General features: G+C 33.5%; 3 protein-coding genes across 3 annotated transcripts; all 3 read left to right on the top strand.

Moving 5' to 3' along the window:
- Nucleotides 1–2,825: 2,825 nt before the first annotated feature.
- On the top strand, nucleotides 2,826–5,792 carry LOC131612422 (uncharacterized). Its single transcript, XM_058884213.1, has 3 exons — nucleotides 2,826–3,327; nucleotides 3,654–3,740; nucleotides 3,881–5,792. Exons 1-3 carry the CDS (start codon nucleotides 3,037–3,039, stop codon nucleotides 5,690–5,692), a joined length of 2,190 nt encoding a protein of 729 aa, XP_058740196.1. The 5' UTR covers nucleotides 2,826–3,036; the 3' UTR covers nucleotides 5,693–5,792.
- A 4,542-nt stretch (nucleotides 5,793–10,334) lies between these two features.
- Nucleotides 10,335–11,981, top strand: LOC131612421 (ammonium transporter 1 member 4-like). Its single transcript, XM_058884212.1, has one exon. It carries the CDS (start codon nucleotides 10,429–10,431, stop codon nucleotides 11,899–11,901), a length of 1,473 nt encoding a protein of 490 aa, XP_058740195.1. The 5' UTR covers nucleotides 10,335–10,428; the 3' UTR covers nucleotides 11,902–11,981.
- Nucleotides 11,982–15,064: 3,083 nt separating this feature from the next.
- On the top strand, nucleotides 15,065–16,537 carry LOC131612420 (ammonium transporter 1 member 4-like). The gene has a single exon (XM_058884211.1). The coding sequence runs from the start codon at nucleotides 15,065–15,067 to the stop codon at nucleotides 16,535–16,537; it is 1,473 nt and encodes a 490-aa protein (XP_058740194.1).
- The last annotated feature ends 2,578 nt before the right edge of the window (nucleotides 16,538–19,115 follow it).

Raw genomic sequence — 19,115 nt, 5'->3', positions numbered from 1 at the left:
TTTTCCATGTACTAATTTTCAGGCACAAGTAGATGACGACGCTGAAGAAGCCCCGAAGAAACAACAAAAGGGTATTAGGCTCGACGAGGCTCATGTTGATGCTCCTAGCCGTCATTCTTCTCCTGACACCCCCAAAAAATCTAAGAAGCTCAAGGCGGCTCGAACGGCTCATAGCCCTAAAGTCGTCGCTCATTCCAAAGCTGATCATGCTGGTGAGGCGTCAAAAGCCACATAACGCATCATTTTCAATAGCATTATTTTATTTTATTTTTTATTACATCATCAAGGACCATAAATGCATCATCTCAACTCTAAAAAATGGGATATCACTATCAAAATATAATATCAAAAATTAATTAATGATTGTTATCGTTATTATTATTATTTATTTATAACTTTAAAATAAATATTTTCCAAATATGGAAGAAAGAGAGATTTTACAAATATGTATTTATTTAATTACTATTTATTTATAACTATTAATAACGATTAATTAAAATATTAAAATTATGAAAACTATGATTAATTCAAATATTTAACTGGTGTTATATTTACAAACGAAAACAAGTTTATTATTGATTAGTATTTCTATAAATAATATTAAAAAATGATAATATTTATATATGGAAAAAAATACAATGTTGATTCAAATATTTTAATTACTTAATATATAGTTTTTATTTGTCAAATTTAGATTTTAATTTTTTTAAAATATTTTTAATGATGTTGATCAATTATAGAAAACAAAATTTTACCAAATTGTAACTTATTATTTTTTTTAAAATACCAAATTAAAAACAATTATTTTATTCACTTTTTTTTTTTTACATGACTCAATAGCAATATTTGAAATTTCAAATTAAATTTCAAATTTTGATGTTTGCTTGAAGTTTTAATAGTTAATTAGACAAATTATATTATTTAAAATTTTAATATATTTTATTTTTTCTTAACATAAAATTATATGAAATGGAGAAAATTAAGTTATTGATAAAAAGTTAATAATAAAGAAAATAAGTTTACTTGATTCAATTATTTTTAAAAATAATGAAAAAAAATTGTATAGAAAAATATTTTTGTCGATTCAAAAATTTTATACTCGGAAAAAATTGTAGACTTCAATTAATTATCTTTTTAAAAATAATAAACTTCTTTTAGTTAAATAATTTTTTCGTTCTATCAATTCATTTTTATTCCATTTTGAAAATAAATGCGCGAAATTATAAAAAATGGAGAAAATGAAGTTCTTGATAAAAAAGGAATAATAACTTAAGCAAGTTTACTATTGATTCAATTATATTTTTAATAATGTCAAAATAAATATAATATTTATATAAGAAAAATTCAAGATTTTAAAATAGGGGGATCAAAACTCAAAAAAATGATAATAGGGGGACCAAAATTACAATTAAGTTTTTTTTTTTTTTAAACAATGTTGTCTTTTCATCAATTCATTTTTAATACATTTTGAAAACAAATGTGTGAAATTATATGAAACAGAAAAAATAAAGTTATTAATCAAAATATTGAATAATAATGAAACAAATTTACTATTGATTTAAATATTTTTGTCGATAATAACAAAACAAAAATAATATTTATATACGAAAAAAATATTATTGATTCACATATTTCTATATAAGGAAAAAAATATAAGCACTATTTTATTATTTCTTTTAACAATGATAAACTTTTTATCATTTTATTTTTTATTATATTTTGTAAACAAATGCGCATGCCATACAAATATCGACGTGTAATAGGGATGAGAATAGGTCAGACCAGTCTACAGAGGCCTATAACGTAGTTTATATAAAGTCAGACTCATTTAATAAAAAAATTAGACTTAAATTTTTTTAAAAGTCTATTTAATTAAATAGACCAAACTTAGACTATTAAAATAATGTAAATAGGGTGGCCTATGATAAATCATAGTTCAGACTTAGACCTTTTAAGTTTATTGTACGCCAGACTCCAATATTTTGAAACATAATCTATCCTAACCTAGCCTATTGTAAACATAAATATTTTACTAGTTAAAAATACAAAAAATTCTTATTTTGTAACAATTAATATGTAAAAGTCAATATTTCACATTTATTAAACAAACTTTTATATATATATATATATATATATATATATATATATATATATATATATATATATATATATATATATATATATATATATATATATATTAGAGAGATAATACTCATTTTGTAACGGTTAATATGCAAAAAGTCAATATTTTACATTTATCAAAAAGTTTATATTTTTGTTTTTTAAATATATTTTAATTGAAAATGTTAAAACTATTTCAATTGTTGTTTATTTATGGAAAAAATGAGATAGAAAGCAAATTAGATATAATTTATATTTAATTTATCTTTAAGAAGATGATTTTTTAAAGAATAAAATACTTAATAAAATAAAATAAATATTTTTTTTGCTATAATATATATCACGAAATATGTGCTGTTTTCCCCTTATAAATCGTTAGAGAGTATATTGGAAGGTGTAGTTGAATGAAAAATGTCAAGTGTGTACCTTGATGTGTTAATAGGAAATTTCGAGCTATAAAATTTAAATACCTTTTAATGTACTATATCAATCTAACACAGATTTAAATATCAAATTCTTTCAAAATCAAGCTAAATCGGTCCACAAACATCCTAATAAAATCACTCTCGAATGATTTATATTAGTTTTTCTGTTATTTAAAAATTTGTTCCTAATATTTTGTCAAAAAAAGAAAATTTGTTGCTCACTAATAAAGTGTGGAAGGAAGGAGTCTTCAAAACTTCCCCACTCCCCCATTCCTCTCAGTAACGTTTATCATTCAAAGCCGTTACCTTCTATTTTTATTTTTTTTAAATTTTCTCGCATTCAATTCCATTTATATATCACACGATTTGTATTAGTAATAGAATCCGAATTTGTTCACTCCCACTCCCACCCCCACCCAACCCTTACTCCAAAATAACAAAAACATCATCGTTTTAAGGTTCCTCTGAATTTAAAGTTTTTCGTATCTCTATGGAAAGCACGACTTTAGAAGAAAAAGAAGCGGGACAGAAGCAACGACGACAACGTTGTTTGCACGACGAAAGTGAAGTTAGTATCGGTTCTGATTGGGTGAAACAGTTCTTGGATATGTCGGACGAGGAATTATACGAGGTTGTTTCGTCTGATGAAGTGAAAAAACCTATTAATGTAGATGATGATGATTGTGTGATTCTTGATGGTGACCCGGAAAAGGAAGTTATGCATGTGAATGATTCTCCTAATGGGTCTGATGAGTTGCTTGTAGTTGGGGAAAAGGGTCAGGTATTTATCTCCTCCTACTCCATTCTCTTAGGGTTTAAAAACGCCGCGACAAAACGGTATCATATAAAATAGCGTAAAGACTGCCTTTAAAAATTTTATGTTGTATTGTATGATTCTAATTTGATTTGATAGTCCTTGTGATTATAGAAATTATATCATGTTTAAGTGTTGCTAATCAAATGTTGAGCTTTTGGAAGAATGGATTCTTTAAATTTAATACCATATATGTAGAGTGATGATGTTTTGATAGTTTCTGTTTTGCTTATGATGGAATATGTATCAGTAGCATATAGTTGTCGAGGTTCATTTTGTTTCTTTACTCGCAGATTGCATGCAGAGATTATCCTCATCCGCGGCATCTTTGTGCTACTTTTCCTTATGATTCCACCCCTCATGAGAGATACTGTGCCCAGGTAAAAAGATCATCAATTGTTAAGACTATATGAGAATTCAGCATTAATGCATTACCTTGTTAATGTTTACTTATATTTGTTATCTTATGTGATAAATTTATGATTTACTTACTTTGAATTGTAATTTTGATGACACACAGTGCCACTGTTATGTATGTGACTCTCCGGCACCATGTCTGAAATGGGGCAATGGCCTTTTAACTACAGATCATTGTCATGCAACGGATAAATCTGCGACGTGGAAAACTCTGAGAAAAGATTCCAAGCTGGTTAAGACTGCTCCATTGCCAGTTTCAACCAACAATGGTGCTATAGGTAATGTTGTGAATTCTCAACATAATATTTTGCCCTCTAATATCGAGCATCTGTCTTCAAATTCCATGTTAGCGAAGCTGAAGTCAAGGTCAAAGGCATTGCATTCGCGCCCAGTAAATCTCACCACTCTAAATCAGGTCTCTCATCCCCGCCCAGTACATCTCACAACTCAAAATCAGGCCACTTATCCGCGTCCAGTACATCTCACAACTCTAAATCAGGCCACTTATCCGCGTCCAGTACATCTCACTACTCAAAATCAGGTCTCTCATCCCCATCCAGTACATCTCACAACTCAAAATCAGGCCACTCATCCCCGTCCAGTACATCTCACAACTCAAAATCAGGCCACTTATTCGCGTCCAGTACATCTCACTACTCAAAATCAGGTCTCTCATCCCCGCCCAGTACATCTCACAACTCAAAATCAGGCCACTTATCCGCACTCAGTACATCTCACAACTCAAAATCAAGCCACTTATCCGCGTCCAGTACATCTCATAACTCAAAATCAGGCCACTTATCCGCGTGCAGTATATCTCACTACTCAAAATCAGGCCACTTATCTGCGCCCAGTAAATCTCACTACTCAAAATCAAGCCACTTATCCACGCCCAGTAAACCTCACTCCTCAAAATCAGGCCTCTCGTCCGATTACCATGAATGCATGCTCTTCACAAAGGTCTAAATTACAGAATCAAGCCTTGAGGTCAACCGAAATGCATTCTCTCTCAGTAAATCAGTCACCTCAAAATCAGGCCTCTCGGCCTATTACAATGAATGCGAGCAATGCATTGTCCTCACTAAGTTCTAGATTACAGAATCAAGGCTCGAGGTCAAACAAAACACATCCACTCTCAGAGAATCTCGTACCTCATAATCAGGCATCTCGGCTAATTACAACGAATGCAATTTCCTCACTAACTTCTAGTTTACAGAATCAGTCCAGGTCAAATAATGTCCTTGGACGCTCCACAGGTCCCAGCTTTACAATCCCAAATGGCACAAACAACGGTAGATATCAAGAATCTGGAACTACGTTGGTGACAAATAAACATCCTTCTCATGCCGCTTCAAGAATGTCTCTAGGTGTACAAAGTCACGTTATCCAAAAGAATTCCGGACATAGAATTGGTATTGGGAACACCGCGGCAACGAACCGTGTTACCCCTCTCGGTGCATCTGGCTTCATCAATCGAGTCAATCCACAACATGGTGATACAAATCATGCCCAAGCAATTGATTCATTGCCGACACAACCAAACCATAGTCCAGCAAATGAAACCCAACCATGTAACCAATCAGATAATAGCCAGAAAGTTGATAGATATTGTGATATTTGGTTGAGTTATATAGCTCAGCTGAACAAAAATAAGCATTTAAATGAGCATCAAATTGGAAGTGAAAATGAAAATATCATCAATAGTGGAGGTGCAGTGCAAAATGTTTTCCAACAGAAACCTGATGATGGTGGGATTGAAAATGAAGGTTTGCTAGCTAAAGACTCAAATACTAATGAAAACATATCTAATGTTGAAAACTTAGTATCTAATGCTAAGGAGTCTAACACTCCATCTTCTGGAAATAGTCACCTGTCATTGGATGAGATCAAGCACTGGCTTCTTGATTCCAATTAGTGTAGATGTTGCTTTAGAATCTTCAGCACTAGTGGCTAAGTTAGCCAGGCTTATCAGTGATTTTTGTCTTTTTGATTTCACTCTTGTAATTTGAGAAAAAGATGAGGGATTATAACCATTCATTAGAAAATCATAATTGTTTCAGATTTTTCTTTATTATTTTTTTTGAAAGGCTTATTATTAAAGTTGTTTTTTATTTTTATTTTTTATAATAGTTATAGTTCGTCAATTTTTTGTAAGTAGAGAAGCAATTGTAATTTTCTTGACTTTCATGACTCGGAGAAATGTCATGTGATTAAGAATGTTTTTAGATATTATGAAATTATAGTTATATATCTAGGTTTTGTTTTTAGATAAGTGATAGGACTCTGAAAACTGAGAAGGTGAGTTCAAAGAGATAGTTAACACACGGAGAGTTGATGATCTCTAAGGCTATGTTTGGGAGTTTGGAGGGGAGGAGAAGGCTTCCGAAATCGAATTTTTAAAATAATATAGAAAAATATTTGACATTTTTTGAAAAAATGATTTTGTTTAGAATGATAAAAGACTCATTATTATTACAAAAATTTTAATTTTCAAAATAGTATAACAACCTAAACGATATTTGCAAAATTTTTGGAAGCCCTCCAAAACCCTCCTTCAATACAATTTTTGAGTTCCCCTATTTTATGGGGTTTTTGGTGTTATGAATAAAATCAAATCCTCCAAAACCCTTCTACCCAAAATCTTTTTATTCTTTTCACTCAATTCTTCCTATTTTCCAAAGTCCTCCCCTCCCTTCCCCTCCAAACTCCCAAACATAGCCTAAGAGGACAAAATGGAAATATGTTGTGCAAAAAAAGTTCTGGGTGCTCGGAGATATGTCCTACTGGGCCTTTATTTTAGCATATATTGGAATGTAAAATGACATTTGAAAAATAAAGTGATTTTATTCATCGTATTGACTTAAATAGGTAAAGTGGTTTAATACATCGTACTTTTTGGTTTTTTATTATGTTTGCTATTCTGTTTGTTAGTCTTTTAATTTGTTCTTAATTGTGATTATGATATAGCTTGTTTTGTTTGATTATTCAAAAATGTTTGACGAACGTTAGTGCGTAGGGAGAAAAGTAAATTCTCGCGGGTAATTGGAGAAACTTCACGAGTTGAATAATCGTCTTCCCGTGGTTATGAAGACGCTCCTTCTGGATATGTTCCTGATGTTGTTGTACATGTCATATTTGTTACTGCCATGTCATATTTATTACTGCCACATCTGATAGTTTTTTGAGAGGCCATGATGGCATATCATTACTTCTTTGATATGCAAAAGGTTAATGTGCGAGACATTTTTATTGAGGAGAGAAAGAGAGAGAGTGAATAGTAAAGACTTTTGTTATTAACTTGAATAATCAAACTGATTTACAATATATATATATATATATATATATATATATATATATATATATATATATATATATATATATATATATATATATATATATATATATATATATATATATATATATATATATGACGTGTAGACTAAGTAACAAACATTAAATCCTACCTAACTCGGGCTTGAGCTACACAACTTGAGTTATATCACAACATACCATCTCTTATAATTCAAGTTGTCCAACAAACGCTAATCATAGTTGATTTGAACTATTCCTAATTTATTTTTCAAATTTAAGAATTTGTTAATCTTCAATCATTTAGTGAAAATGTCGGCCAATTGTGATTCGCTTAAGCAACACCTCACTTCAAGTTCACATGGATTTACCTTCTCTCTTAAGAAATAAAACCTAGCCTCAATATGCTTACTTCTTCCATGCAGATTTGGATTCTTTGCAAGATTAATGGTTAGCTTATTATCGATCTACAACACCAGAGGTTTCTTCATTTCGACCTCTATCTCTTCCAACACAGGTCTGATCCAAATTACTTGACACGCAACATAGAATCCTGCTATATATTCAGCCTCACACGATGACAATGCCACCACAAGTTGTTTTCTCGAGAACCATGAGATAGGGGCACCAAATACTTGAGAGAAATAAACAGTTGTGCTTCTTCAATCTTCCTTATCTTCACACCAATTATTCATCTACCTCGTTATCATATCCTCGATTTAGAATGATCAAGGTACAAGACCTCATGAACTCGAAATCATTCAATACTTGAACCATCTCTTGCTCATATGGGGTAAGGTCATTAAAGTCAAGTCTAGTGAAGACCTTCAAGTCACTCGTCCAATACATGGGGAAACGAGGGGTGCTGGTCGGACACTTAACTCATTTACAGTCTAAAACTTTCAAATATTATGTAAAAGCACGCGCCAACAAAAAGCCCTCAAAAAATGGTGTAGCAGTGGCAGACATAATAAAGGGTGCAAGCCTAAAACCATGATCCTTCATGTGCAAAAGTGCAGGAAAAACAAGTATACCTGGCGAGCCAGAACTGTTTTTCCACCCATAGCCTTGACGATACTCCAGACGTTGGGCACAACCCAATAAGGAGCGACGTTTACGGTTGTTAGAAAATAGACTTCAAAAGTATGAAAGGTAACAATACTCTTAAATATGAATGGCAGGGAGAAGCATGCAGAAATAAGGGGTGGGAGAGCCATCTAGGATGACCATATTGGCCCTCTCTACCCTCAGAGCATGGCTCCAAAATCACATTATCCTCATGTTTAGTATTGAAAAGTTTGATATGCCACCGAAAAACAACGGTCCTCTCCTTGTTAGAATATAGGGACGTAGAGTCTTAGACATTGAAACGTTTAGCTTCTGTTTTAGCCATTGATTCCTGGTAAGAACATGAAGAATAAGATAATCACTATAACACCTACGAGGGCTCTCACATCTCTATAGGCTTAATTCACAACGTTATGTGCATGGCACTCCTTAAATGTCCCAAAATCTAATAATTAATGTTAATGATATAATGAGCAAATGAAGAGCGAAATCATACATGTAACTACGATCAAGAACTTGTGATATGAATGCATTATGCGCCTATAAGAACTATTGACTAAATGAACATAAGTGTAGAAGGAGAGAGTGTGAAAAGATTGAAGGATGAAAGCAAAAGTATTTTTTTATAGGAACGAGAAGTCCTACGGCCACCCATTAGATACCTCAAAAGTTATAAGAAAAGGAAAAACTTATCCACGTCAGAGACACGCATAAGGAGTAAGGCCAAATTTGACTTCCCGAGAAAAAACATCATCGATCGCATTCAATGCAATACATGTTTTCCCCCCAACTAATGTTTGATTTTCTTTAGTTGAGTAATATTTTTTTTTTCAATTGTCTAACATGTGATTCACCTCATTGAAACTTAGAGATATGCCCCAACCCTAGGGGCAAGGGGGAGAATTTGATATTTAGACAAATACTAAATACATAGTTTTTTACTTCCATACATGGTCTAGTTCTAAACTCTACATAAAGTTTGTAAGGAGATAGCTTTTTGGGTGAATTTTCCGGTTATGGAGGAGGAAGAGCGCCTTCCGAATTTTATATGGTGGTACTCGATTTGCCGTGTGAAAAAACTTAAAGAGGGCAAATTAAGAGTTTTTTTTGGCTTGCCACTTCTTAGGTTATTTGGTTAACAAGAAATAAAATTTGTTTCCGGAATTAGGGATGGAGCATTAACAATATGGTGTAGAATAGTAAATTGTTGGTTTGGAGGTGATTCTTTTATGGAGAAATTACTTAATTCAATTGTAATCTTTACGATTTTAGCAAAGACCCGTTGAATTTTTTGTCGTGAGTCGAATTAATTTATATTTTTCTTTATCATGTTATTTCCGATTCTTTGTGTAATTATATTTTAGTTTCAGTATTCAATTATAGTTTTTCAGTATTCAATTATTTGTCAACTATTGTTAATATAATGAGTATTAAATAAAATAAAATAATACAACGGAAATTATTGAAGCATATAATTTATACAAAAGACAAATATCTTCACCAATTACTAAGCTTTATTTTTTAAGATATTCAATATAAAAATTAAAATAACTATAATTTATTATAAAATCATACACTGGTGTGATCATTTGATTAAAATAACTATAATTTATTACAAAATCAAACTATTTTTATTATTTTATTTCATTTAGTATCATTGATTCATCAATTTTTTTAATAATTGAGATTTTGTGTCAATTTAAACTTTGACACCTTAATGTCATTTGATCCTATCTCTTATAACAATACTTAAGAAAATTTGTCACTAATAATTTAAATTCTAATAAAATTCCATCTTCCTTTTAATTTAAATTCTAATAAAATTTCATTTCAAAATTTAGATGTACTAGTGGTAGTTAACTATAAGTTAGATTATGAAAGTTGGCTACTTTCAATTTAAAAAAAAAACTTTGAATTAAGTAAAAAAAAAAAACCACATTAATGAATGATTATGATTTATGAATTGAGTTAAAACCGGACCGAATCTTTCCTTTTTCTGAAAGGACTGAATCACTGAATCTTTCCTTTTCTGAAAGGATCGAATCACTACCGCATCTTTTTTCTCCACATACTTATATTTTTGATGAAAAAGTCAAAGAAAATTTACCGGAATAAACTTATTTACTTTTATAAATACCTAAAATTGGAATATGCAAGCTGGTTCCAGTAACACATCACCGGAATCAACGTGAGATTCCGTTGTTGAAACCACCGTTACATTATATATACACAACTTCACAATTTCACAACTCATTTTCTGCTCCACCAACCACCATGGCTTCATTCACTTGCTCCGCCTCCGACCTCCACGCTCTCCTCGGAACCAACTCAAACTCCACCGCCGCCGCAGAGTACATCTGCAACAACTTCAATGCTGTTGCAAACAAATTCATAGACACCTCCTACGCCGTCGACAACACCTACCTTCTCTTCTCCGCTTACCTAGTTTTCGCCATGCAACTCGGTTTCGCGATGCTTTGTGCTGGTTCCGTTCGTGCCAAAAACACCATGAATATTATGTTAACAAACGTTCTAGATGCCGCCACCGGTGGTATATTTTTCTATATCTTTGGTTTTGCCCTAGCTTATGGTACACCGTCAAACGGTTTCATAGGTAAACATTTCTTCGGTTTAAGCGATTTTCCTTCTCAGTCTTTTGATTACGGATTCTTTCTGTATCAATGGGCTTTCGCAATCGCTGCAGCAGGGATCACAAGTGGTTCTATTGCTGAAAGAACACAGTTTGTTTCTTATTTGATCTATTCATCTTTTCTTACCGGTTTGGTTTATCCGATTGTTGCTCATTGGTTTTGGTCTAGTGATGGTTGGGGTAGTCCTGTTAGATCTGAGAATCTCTTGTTTGGTTCCGGTGTCATCGATTTCGCTGGTTGCGGTGTTGTTCATTTGGTTGGGGCTGTTGCTGGTTTTTGGGGTGCTTTCATTGAAGGACCAAGAATAGGTAGATTTGATCATGAAGGTAGGGTTGTTTCCATGAGAGGACATAGCGGTACTTTAGTTGTTATGGGAACGTTTTTGTTATGGTTTGGTTGGTACGGTTTTAACCCTGGTTCTTTTCTCACCATCTTGAAAACCTATGGAGAAAGTGGTAATTCATATGGTCAGTGGAGTGCTATAGGAAGAACAGCAGTGACAACAACGTTAGCTGGATGCACTGCAGCTTTGACTACGTTGTTTGGTAAACGCATGCAAACTGGTCATTGGAATGTTACTGATGTATGTAACGGTCTTCTCGGTGGTTTTGCTGCTATAACAGCAGGTTGTTCTGTTGTTGATCCATGGGCTGCTGTTATCTGTGGATTTGTTGCTGCATGGGTTTTGATCGGATGCAATTTGTTGGCTGATAGGTTTCATTACGATGATCCTCTTGAAGCTGCTCAGCTTCACGGTGGTTGTGGAACTTGGGGGATTATTTTCACTGCTTTGTTTGCCAAGAAACAGTATGTTATGGAAGTTTACGGCGGTTCGGCGGATAGGCCTTATGGTTTGTTTTTGGGAGGGGGTGGAAGGTTGTTGGGGGCACATTGTGTGCAGATTGTGGCTATTGTGGTTTGGGTTAGTGTTACTATGGGGACACTGTTTTTTATTCTTCATAAGATGAAATTGCTTAGGACTTCTGCTGAGGAAGAAATGGCTGGTTTGGATTTAACTAGCCATGGTGGAGTGGCTTATGAGTATCATGATGAGGTTGAATTGCATTCCAAGAAACAACGTGCGTTTGAGATGTGAAGATTCTTTATAGATTCATCATGTTTAGAACAAGTTTAATCAGTGAAATACCACAATACAGTGATGTTATGCCAGTTATGGTTAGGTTGTAAATAACTACTACCTCCCTACCTGCACATTATGTTTCTTTATTATTATTATTATTGTTATTATTGAATAATATAACAAGTATTATTCAATGTGCTTACTTCTTCCATGTAGATTTGGATTCTTTGCAAGATTAATGGCTAGCTTATTATCGATCTACAACACCAGAGGTTTCTTCACTTCAACCTCCATCTCTTCCAACACAAATCTGGTCCAAATTGCTTGACATGCAACATAGCATTCTGCTATATATTCAGCCTCACACGATGACAATGCCACCACAAGTTGCTTTCTCGAGCACCATGAGTTTGGGGCACCAAATACTTTGAAGAAATAACCAGTTGTGCTTCTTCAATCTTCCTTATCTCCACACCAATTATTCATCTACCCCGTTATCATATCCTCGATTTAGAATGATCAAGGTACGAGAGCTCATGAACTCGAAATCATTCAATACTTGAACCATGTCTTGCTCATATGGGGTAAGGTCATTAAAGTCAAGGCTAGTGAAGACCTTCAAGTCACTCGTCCAATACATGGGGAAACGAGGGGTGTTGGTCGGACACTTAACTCATTTTCAGTCTAAAACTTTCAAATATTATGTAAAAGCATGCACCAACAAAAAGCCCTCAAAAAATAGTGTTGCAGTGGCAGACATAATAGAGGGCACAAGCCTAAAACCATGACCCGTCATGTGCAAAAGTCCAGGCAAAACAAGTATACCTGGCGAGCCATAACCATTTTTCCACCCATATCCCTGACAATAATCCAGACAATGGGCACAACCTAACAAGGAGCGACGTTTATAGTTGTTAGAAAATAGACTTCAAAAGGTATGAAAGGTATTAATACTCTTAAATCATGAATAGCGGGGAGTAGCATGTAGAAATAAGGGGTGGGACAGCCATCTAGGACGACCATATTGGCCCTCTCTACCCTTAGATCATGGCTCCAAAATCACATTATCCTCATGTTCAGTGTTGAAAAGTTTGATATGCCGCCGAAAAACAACGGTCCTCTCCTTGTTAGAATACAGGGACGCAAAGTCTTAGACATTGAAATGTTTAGCTTCTGTTTTAGCCATCGATTCCTAGTAAGAACATGAAGAATAAGATAATCACTATAAAAACTACGAGGGCTCTCACATCTCTATAGGCCTAATTCACGACGTTATGTGCATGGCACTCCTTAAATGTCCCAAAATCTAATAATTAATGTTAAGGATATAATGAGCAAATGAAGAGCGAAATCATACATGTAACTACGATCAAGAACTTGTGATATGAATGCACTATGCGCCTATAAGAACTATTGACTAAATGAACATAAGTGTAGAAGGAGAGAATGTGAAAAGATTGAAGGAGGAAAGCAAAAGTATTTTTATAGGAACGAGAAGTCCTACGACCACCCATTAGATACCTCAAAAGTTATAAGAAAAGGAAAAACTTATCCATGTCAGAGACACACGTAAGGAGTAAGGTCAAATTTGACTTCCCGAGAAAAAACATCATCGATCGCATTCAATGCAATACATGTTTTCCCCAACTAATGTTTGATTTCCTTCAGCTGAGTAATGTTTTTTTTTTCCAGTTGACTAACATGTGATTCACCTCATTGAAACCTAGAGATATACCCCAACCCTAGAGGTGAGGGGGAGAATCTGATATTTAGACAAATACTAAATACATAGAGTTTTTTACTTCCATACGTGGTCCAGTTCTAAACCCTACAGTAGGACTAAAACTACTATGTGATTAAGAATACAAATATGTGATTAAGAAAATTTGTAGGGAGATAGCTTTTTGAGTGAATTTTTCGGTTGTGGAGGAGGAAGAGTGTCTTCCAAATTTTATATGGTCGTACTGGATTTGCCGTGTGAAAAAACTTAAAGAGGGCAAATTAGGAGTTTTCTGGCTTGCCACTTCTTAGGCTATTTGGTTAACAAGAAATGAAATTTGTTTCTGGAATGAGGGATGGAGCATTAACAATATGATGTAAAATAGTAAATTGTTGGTTAGGAGGTGATCCTTTTATGGGAAAATTACTTAATCCAATTGTAATCTTTACGATTTTAGCAAAGACCGATTTGATTTTTTGTTGTAAGTCGAATTGATTTATATTTTTCTTTATCATGTTATTTCCGTGTAATTATATTATAGTTTCAGTATTCAATTATAGTTTTTCACTATTCAATTATTTGTCAACTATTTTTAATATAATGAGTATTAAATAAAATAAAACAATACTACAGAAATTATTGAAGCATATAATTTATACAAAAGACAAATATCTTCACCAATTACTAAACTTTATTTTTTTAAGATATTCAATTTAAAAATTAAAATAACTATAATTTATTATAAAATCATACACCGGTGTCATTTGATTAAAATAACTATAATTTATTACAAAATCAAACTATTTTTATTATTTTATTTCATTTAGTATTAACGTTTCATCAATTCTTTTAATAGTTGAGATTTTGTGTCAAATTAAACTTTGACACCTTAATATCATTTGATCATATCTCTTATAAAAATATTTAAGAAAATTTGTCACTAATAATTTAAATTCTAATAAAATTTCATCTTCCTTTTAATTTAAATTCTAATAAAATTTCATTTCAAAATTTAGATGTACTAGTGGTAGTTAACTATAAGTTTGATTATAAAATTTACACTTTCAGCTACTTTCAATTTAAAATAAAAACTTTGAATTAAGTAAAAAAATTCCTCATTAATGAATGATTATGAATTGAGTTAAAACCGGACCGAATCTTTCCTTTTTCTGAAAGGACTGAATCACTGAATCTTTCCTTTTCTGAATGGATCGAATCACTACCGCATCTTTTTTTCTCTACATACTTATATTTTTGATGAAAAAGTCAAAGAAAATTTACCGGAATAAAGTTATTTATTTTCATAAATACCTAAAATTGGAATATGCAAGCTGGTTCCAGTAACACATCACCGGAATCAACGTGAGATTCCGTTGTTGAAACCACCGTTACATTATATATATAGTTATATACCAACACACACAACTTCACAACTCATTTTCTGCTCCACCAACCACCATGGCTTCATTCACTTGCTCCGCCTCCGACCTCCACGCTCTCCTCGGAACCAACTCAAACTCCACCGCCGCCGCAGAGTACATCTGCAACAACTTCAATGCTGTTGCAAACAAATTCATAGACACCTCCTACGCCGTCGACAACACCTACCTTCTCTTCTCCGCTTACCTAGTTTTCGCCATGCAACTTGGTTTCGCAATGCTCTGCGCTGGCTCCGTCCGTGCCAAAAACACCATGAATATCATGTTAACAAACGTTCTAGATGCCGCTACCGGTGGTATATTTTTCTATATCTTCGGTTTTGCCCTAGCTTACGGTACACCGTCAAACGGTTTCATCGGTAAACATTTCTTTGGGTTAAGCGATTTTCCTTCTCAGTCTTTTGATTACGGATTCTTTCTGTATCAATGGGCTTTCGCAATCGCCGCAGCGGGGATCACCAGTGGTTCTATAGCTGAGAGAACACAGTTTGTTTCTTATTTGATCTATTCATCTTTTCTAACCGGTTTGGTTTATCCAATTGTTGCTCATTGGTTTTGGTCCAGTGATGGTTGGGGTAGTCCTGTTAGATCTGAGAATCTCTTGTTTGGTTCCGGTGTCATCGATTTCGCTGGCTGTGGCGTTGTTCATTTGGTTGGTGCTGTTGCTGGTTTCTGGGGTGCTTTCATTGAAGGACCAAGAATAGGTAGATTTGATCATGAAGGTAGGGTTGTTTCCATGAGAGGACATAGCGGTACTTTAGTTGTTATGGGAACATTCTTGTTATGGTTTGGTTGGTACGGTTTTAACCCTGGTTCTTTTCTCACCATTTTGAAAACCTATGGAGAAAGTGGTAATTCATATGGTCAGTGGAGTGCTATAGGAAGAACAGCAGTGACAACAACGTTAGCTGGATGCACTGCAGCTTTGACCACGTTGTTTGGTAAACGCATGCAAACCGGTCATTGGAATGTTACTGATGTATGTAACGGTCTTCTCGGTGGTTTTGCTGCTATAACCGCAGGTTGTTCTGTGGTTGATCCATGGGCTGCTGTTATCTGTGGATTTGTTGCTGCATGGGTTTTGATTGGATGCAATTTGTTGGCTGATAGGTTTCATTACGATGATCCTCTTGAAGCTGCTCAGCTTCACGGTGGCTGTGGAACATGGGGGATTATTTTCACTGCTTTGTTTGCTAAGAAACAGTATGTTATGGAAGTTTACGGCGGTGCGGCGGATAGGCCTTATGGTTTGTTTTTGGGAGGGGGTGGAAGGTTGTTGGGGGCACATTGTGTGCAGATTGTGGCTATTGTGGTTTGGGTTAGTGTTACTATGGGGACACTGTTTTTTATTCTTCATAAGATGAAATTGCTTAGGACTTCCGCTGAGGAAGAAATGGCTGGTTTGGATTTAACTAGCCATGGTGGAGTGGCTTATGAGTATCATGATGAGGTTGAATTGCATTCCAAGAAACAACGTGCGTTTGAGATGTGAAGATTCTTTCTAGATTCATCATGTTTAGAACAAGTTTAATCAGTGAAATACAACAATACAGTGATGTTATGCCAGTTATGGTTAGGATGTAAATAACTACCTCCCTACCTGCACATTATGTTTCTTTATTATTATTGTTATTATTGAATAATATAACAAGTTTGCGACATTAAATAGAAATGTTTTTCTTTTTGTTTATTTATTTATTTACTAGCTTTTGTATCATTATTTTAATTTTTTAACAATGTAACGACGAAATAAGTTGATTAAAGCAATTTGTCTAATTTGGTTAGTACAACTCATATAATTAAAATTAAAGATCATAATAATAATATTTGATACGCTAAAATCTGAATTTGGATTATAGTTATTTGTTTACATACGTTAGTGATTTCGCCATTAAGTTCTTTAAAGAAAAATATTCACTTGTATTTAAAACACCTCGTGGGCACCGTTTATCACTTTTCTCTCGTTATATTCAGAAAACAACCACACTTCTTTTTTTTTTTTATTTTTATAAGTTCGTACTCCTTTTTTTTTTTTTTTCATATATATATATATATATATATATATATATATATATATATATATATATATATATATATATATATATATATATATATGTAATAAAATTTTTAAAATATACTAATGAAAAAACTAATAAACTTTTTATAAACTGGGAAAAAAATTGTGCACTGACAGTAAATTATTTTTTATACTGTCAATCAATGACAACCATGTATCCCGTCAAATCAGTAACATTATTTTATACCGACACTAAACTCTAATGAATTTTTTCCTAAGTAATCGTAAATAAAGTGTTTGATATATTTGTGTGTATGGATTTCTTTTGAAATTTTTTATGGAACCATGTGAATATGAAAGTTATTATGATTATTGTGTTTGAGTTAATAATGGAAGGATTCCATTGAAGCACAAGCAGATGAAGTTGAAAGAATTGCAGAGAGAACGTAATTAATTTGTAATTAATTTTTTCTCCAATATCAAATTAAGATATCTGTTACAAATAAAATTCACTTTGGGTTTATATACTAACATCCAAATGAAATACACTCAAATGCAAAATCAAATTAAAACCAAATGTGAAATATTTGAATGTGAATTACATTTCAACGTCATCCCTTAATTCAAATTTAAGTTAAAATTAACAACACCAATTTCATCCCTCAAATTGATGAAGTGTTCCGTCCTGATTGCCTTGATCAACACATTCACAAGTTGCTTCTGAGTGTTACAATGAACAACCTCAAGTACTCCATTTTAGGGATGGCAAAGAGACCCAAACCCACGGGGCCCACCCGAACCCGAACCCGAGTCAATGGGTGAAAACCCGAGTTGACTGGGTTTGGGTTTGGGTTCGGGTGCCACCCGATATTTCGGGTGTGGGTTTGGGTAGTGTGAAACCCGCGCCCAAAACCCGAAATCACACCCGATTATATATATATATATATAATATATATATATATATATATATAATATATTATATATATTATATTTATATATATATATATATTATATATATAAAATATTATATATATATATATATATATATATATATATATAATATTATATATATAAATTGTGGAAAGTTGTAAGAAAATTGTAGGAAAAATATATTTTATGTATTTTGTTGCGGGTACGGGTTTGGGTGAAAAAACCCGAACCCAACGGGTGTGGGCGTGGGTGTTATTTTGTCACCCGAATAGCTTTTGGGTTTGGGTTCGGGTTCGGGTGGTAATTTCGGGTGCGGGTTTGGGTAGTATGAAACCCGCACCTGCGGGCACCCGTTGCCATCCCTACTCCATTTTGAACTTGAATGCGCAGAAAATGAAACTTTGTGTCAATGTGCTTGCTTCTCCCATGCAGCAATGGATCAAGCTTTACTGTTGACTTGTTTCCAATAATCAGCTTGAGTGGTTTGCTCACCTTGAACTTCAGTTCTTGCAGCAAATTCATCAGCCAAATAGCCTGACAAGGAGATAATGCACCAAGTATGTATTATGCTTCACTTGTTGACAATGCAACCACGAGATTGCTTCTTAGAACATCAAGAAATGGGAGCACCTAGATACATAAACAAGTATCATGTTGTGCTTCTTTTGTCTACCCTGTCTCCACACCAGTCAGAGTTTGAATAACATATCAACTCATAATTATTTGACACTTCAGATGGAAACATGATTCCATACCTCAAAGTTCTATTTACATACCTGAGAATCATGACAATAGCTTGATAATATGACAACTTTGACTTACTCATAAACCTACTTACCATTCCAACTGCATAGCATATGCTAAGCCTGGTATTACACAGATATCTCAGAGAGCCAATCAACTATTTGAAAGTTGTAGCATTCACGTCCTCACCATCAGCATGAGAATTCAGTTTATGGTTTATCTATGCAAGTGTGACTGCAGACATACAATGCATCATATCAAATCTATTCAGCAACTCAAGCTCATACTTTAGTTGGTGCACAATGATTCCCTTTTCAAAGTGTCAAATATCCATCCTTAGAAAATATACCATGTTTCCAAGGTCAATCATATCAAACAC

Source organism: Vicia villosa, linkage group LG6 (genome assembly GCF_029867415.1).
Source record: "Vicia villosa cultivar HV-30 ecotype Madison, WI linkage group LG6, Vvil1.0, whole genome shotgun sequence".
Taxonomy (NCBI): domain Eukaryota; kingdom Viridiplantae; phylum Streptophyta; class Magnoliopsida; order Fabales; family Fabaceae; genus Vicia; species Vicia villosa.
This window is presented reverse-complemented; position numbering and strand designations above follow the sequence as displayed.

What these genes read in the sequence shown, in the direction of transcription:
- LOC131612422 (XM_058884213.1), top strand. Translation starts at nt 3,037, where the DNA reads ATGGAAAGCACGACTTTAGAAGAAAAAGAAGCGGGACAGAAGCAACGA. An exon ending in TAGTTGGGGAAAAGGGTCAG is followed by an intron (nt 3,328 to 3,653) that starts GTATTTATCTCC and finishes CTTTACTCGCAG; the next exon opens with ATTGCATGCAGAGATTATCC. An exon ending in ATGAGAGATACTGTGCCCAG is followed by an intron (nt 3,741 to 3,880) that starts GTAAAAAGATCA and finishes GATGACACACAG; the next exon opens with TGCCACTGTTATGTATGTGA.
- LOC131612421 (XM_058884212.1), top strand. Translation starts at nt 10,429, where the DNA reads ATGGCTTCATTCACTTGCTCCGCCTCCGACCTCCACGCTCTCCTCGGA.
- LOC131612420 (XM_058884211.1), top strand. Translation starts at nt 15,065, where the DNA reads ATGGCTTCATTCACTTGCTCCGCCTCCGACCTCCACGCTCTCCTCGGA.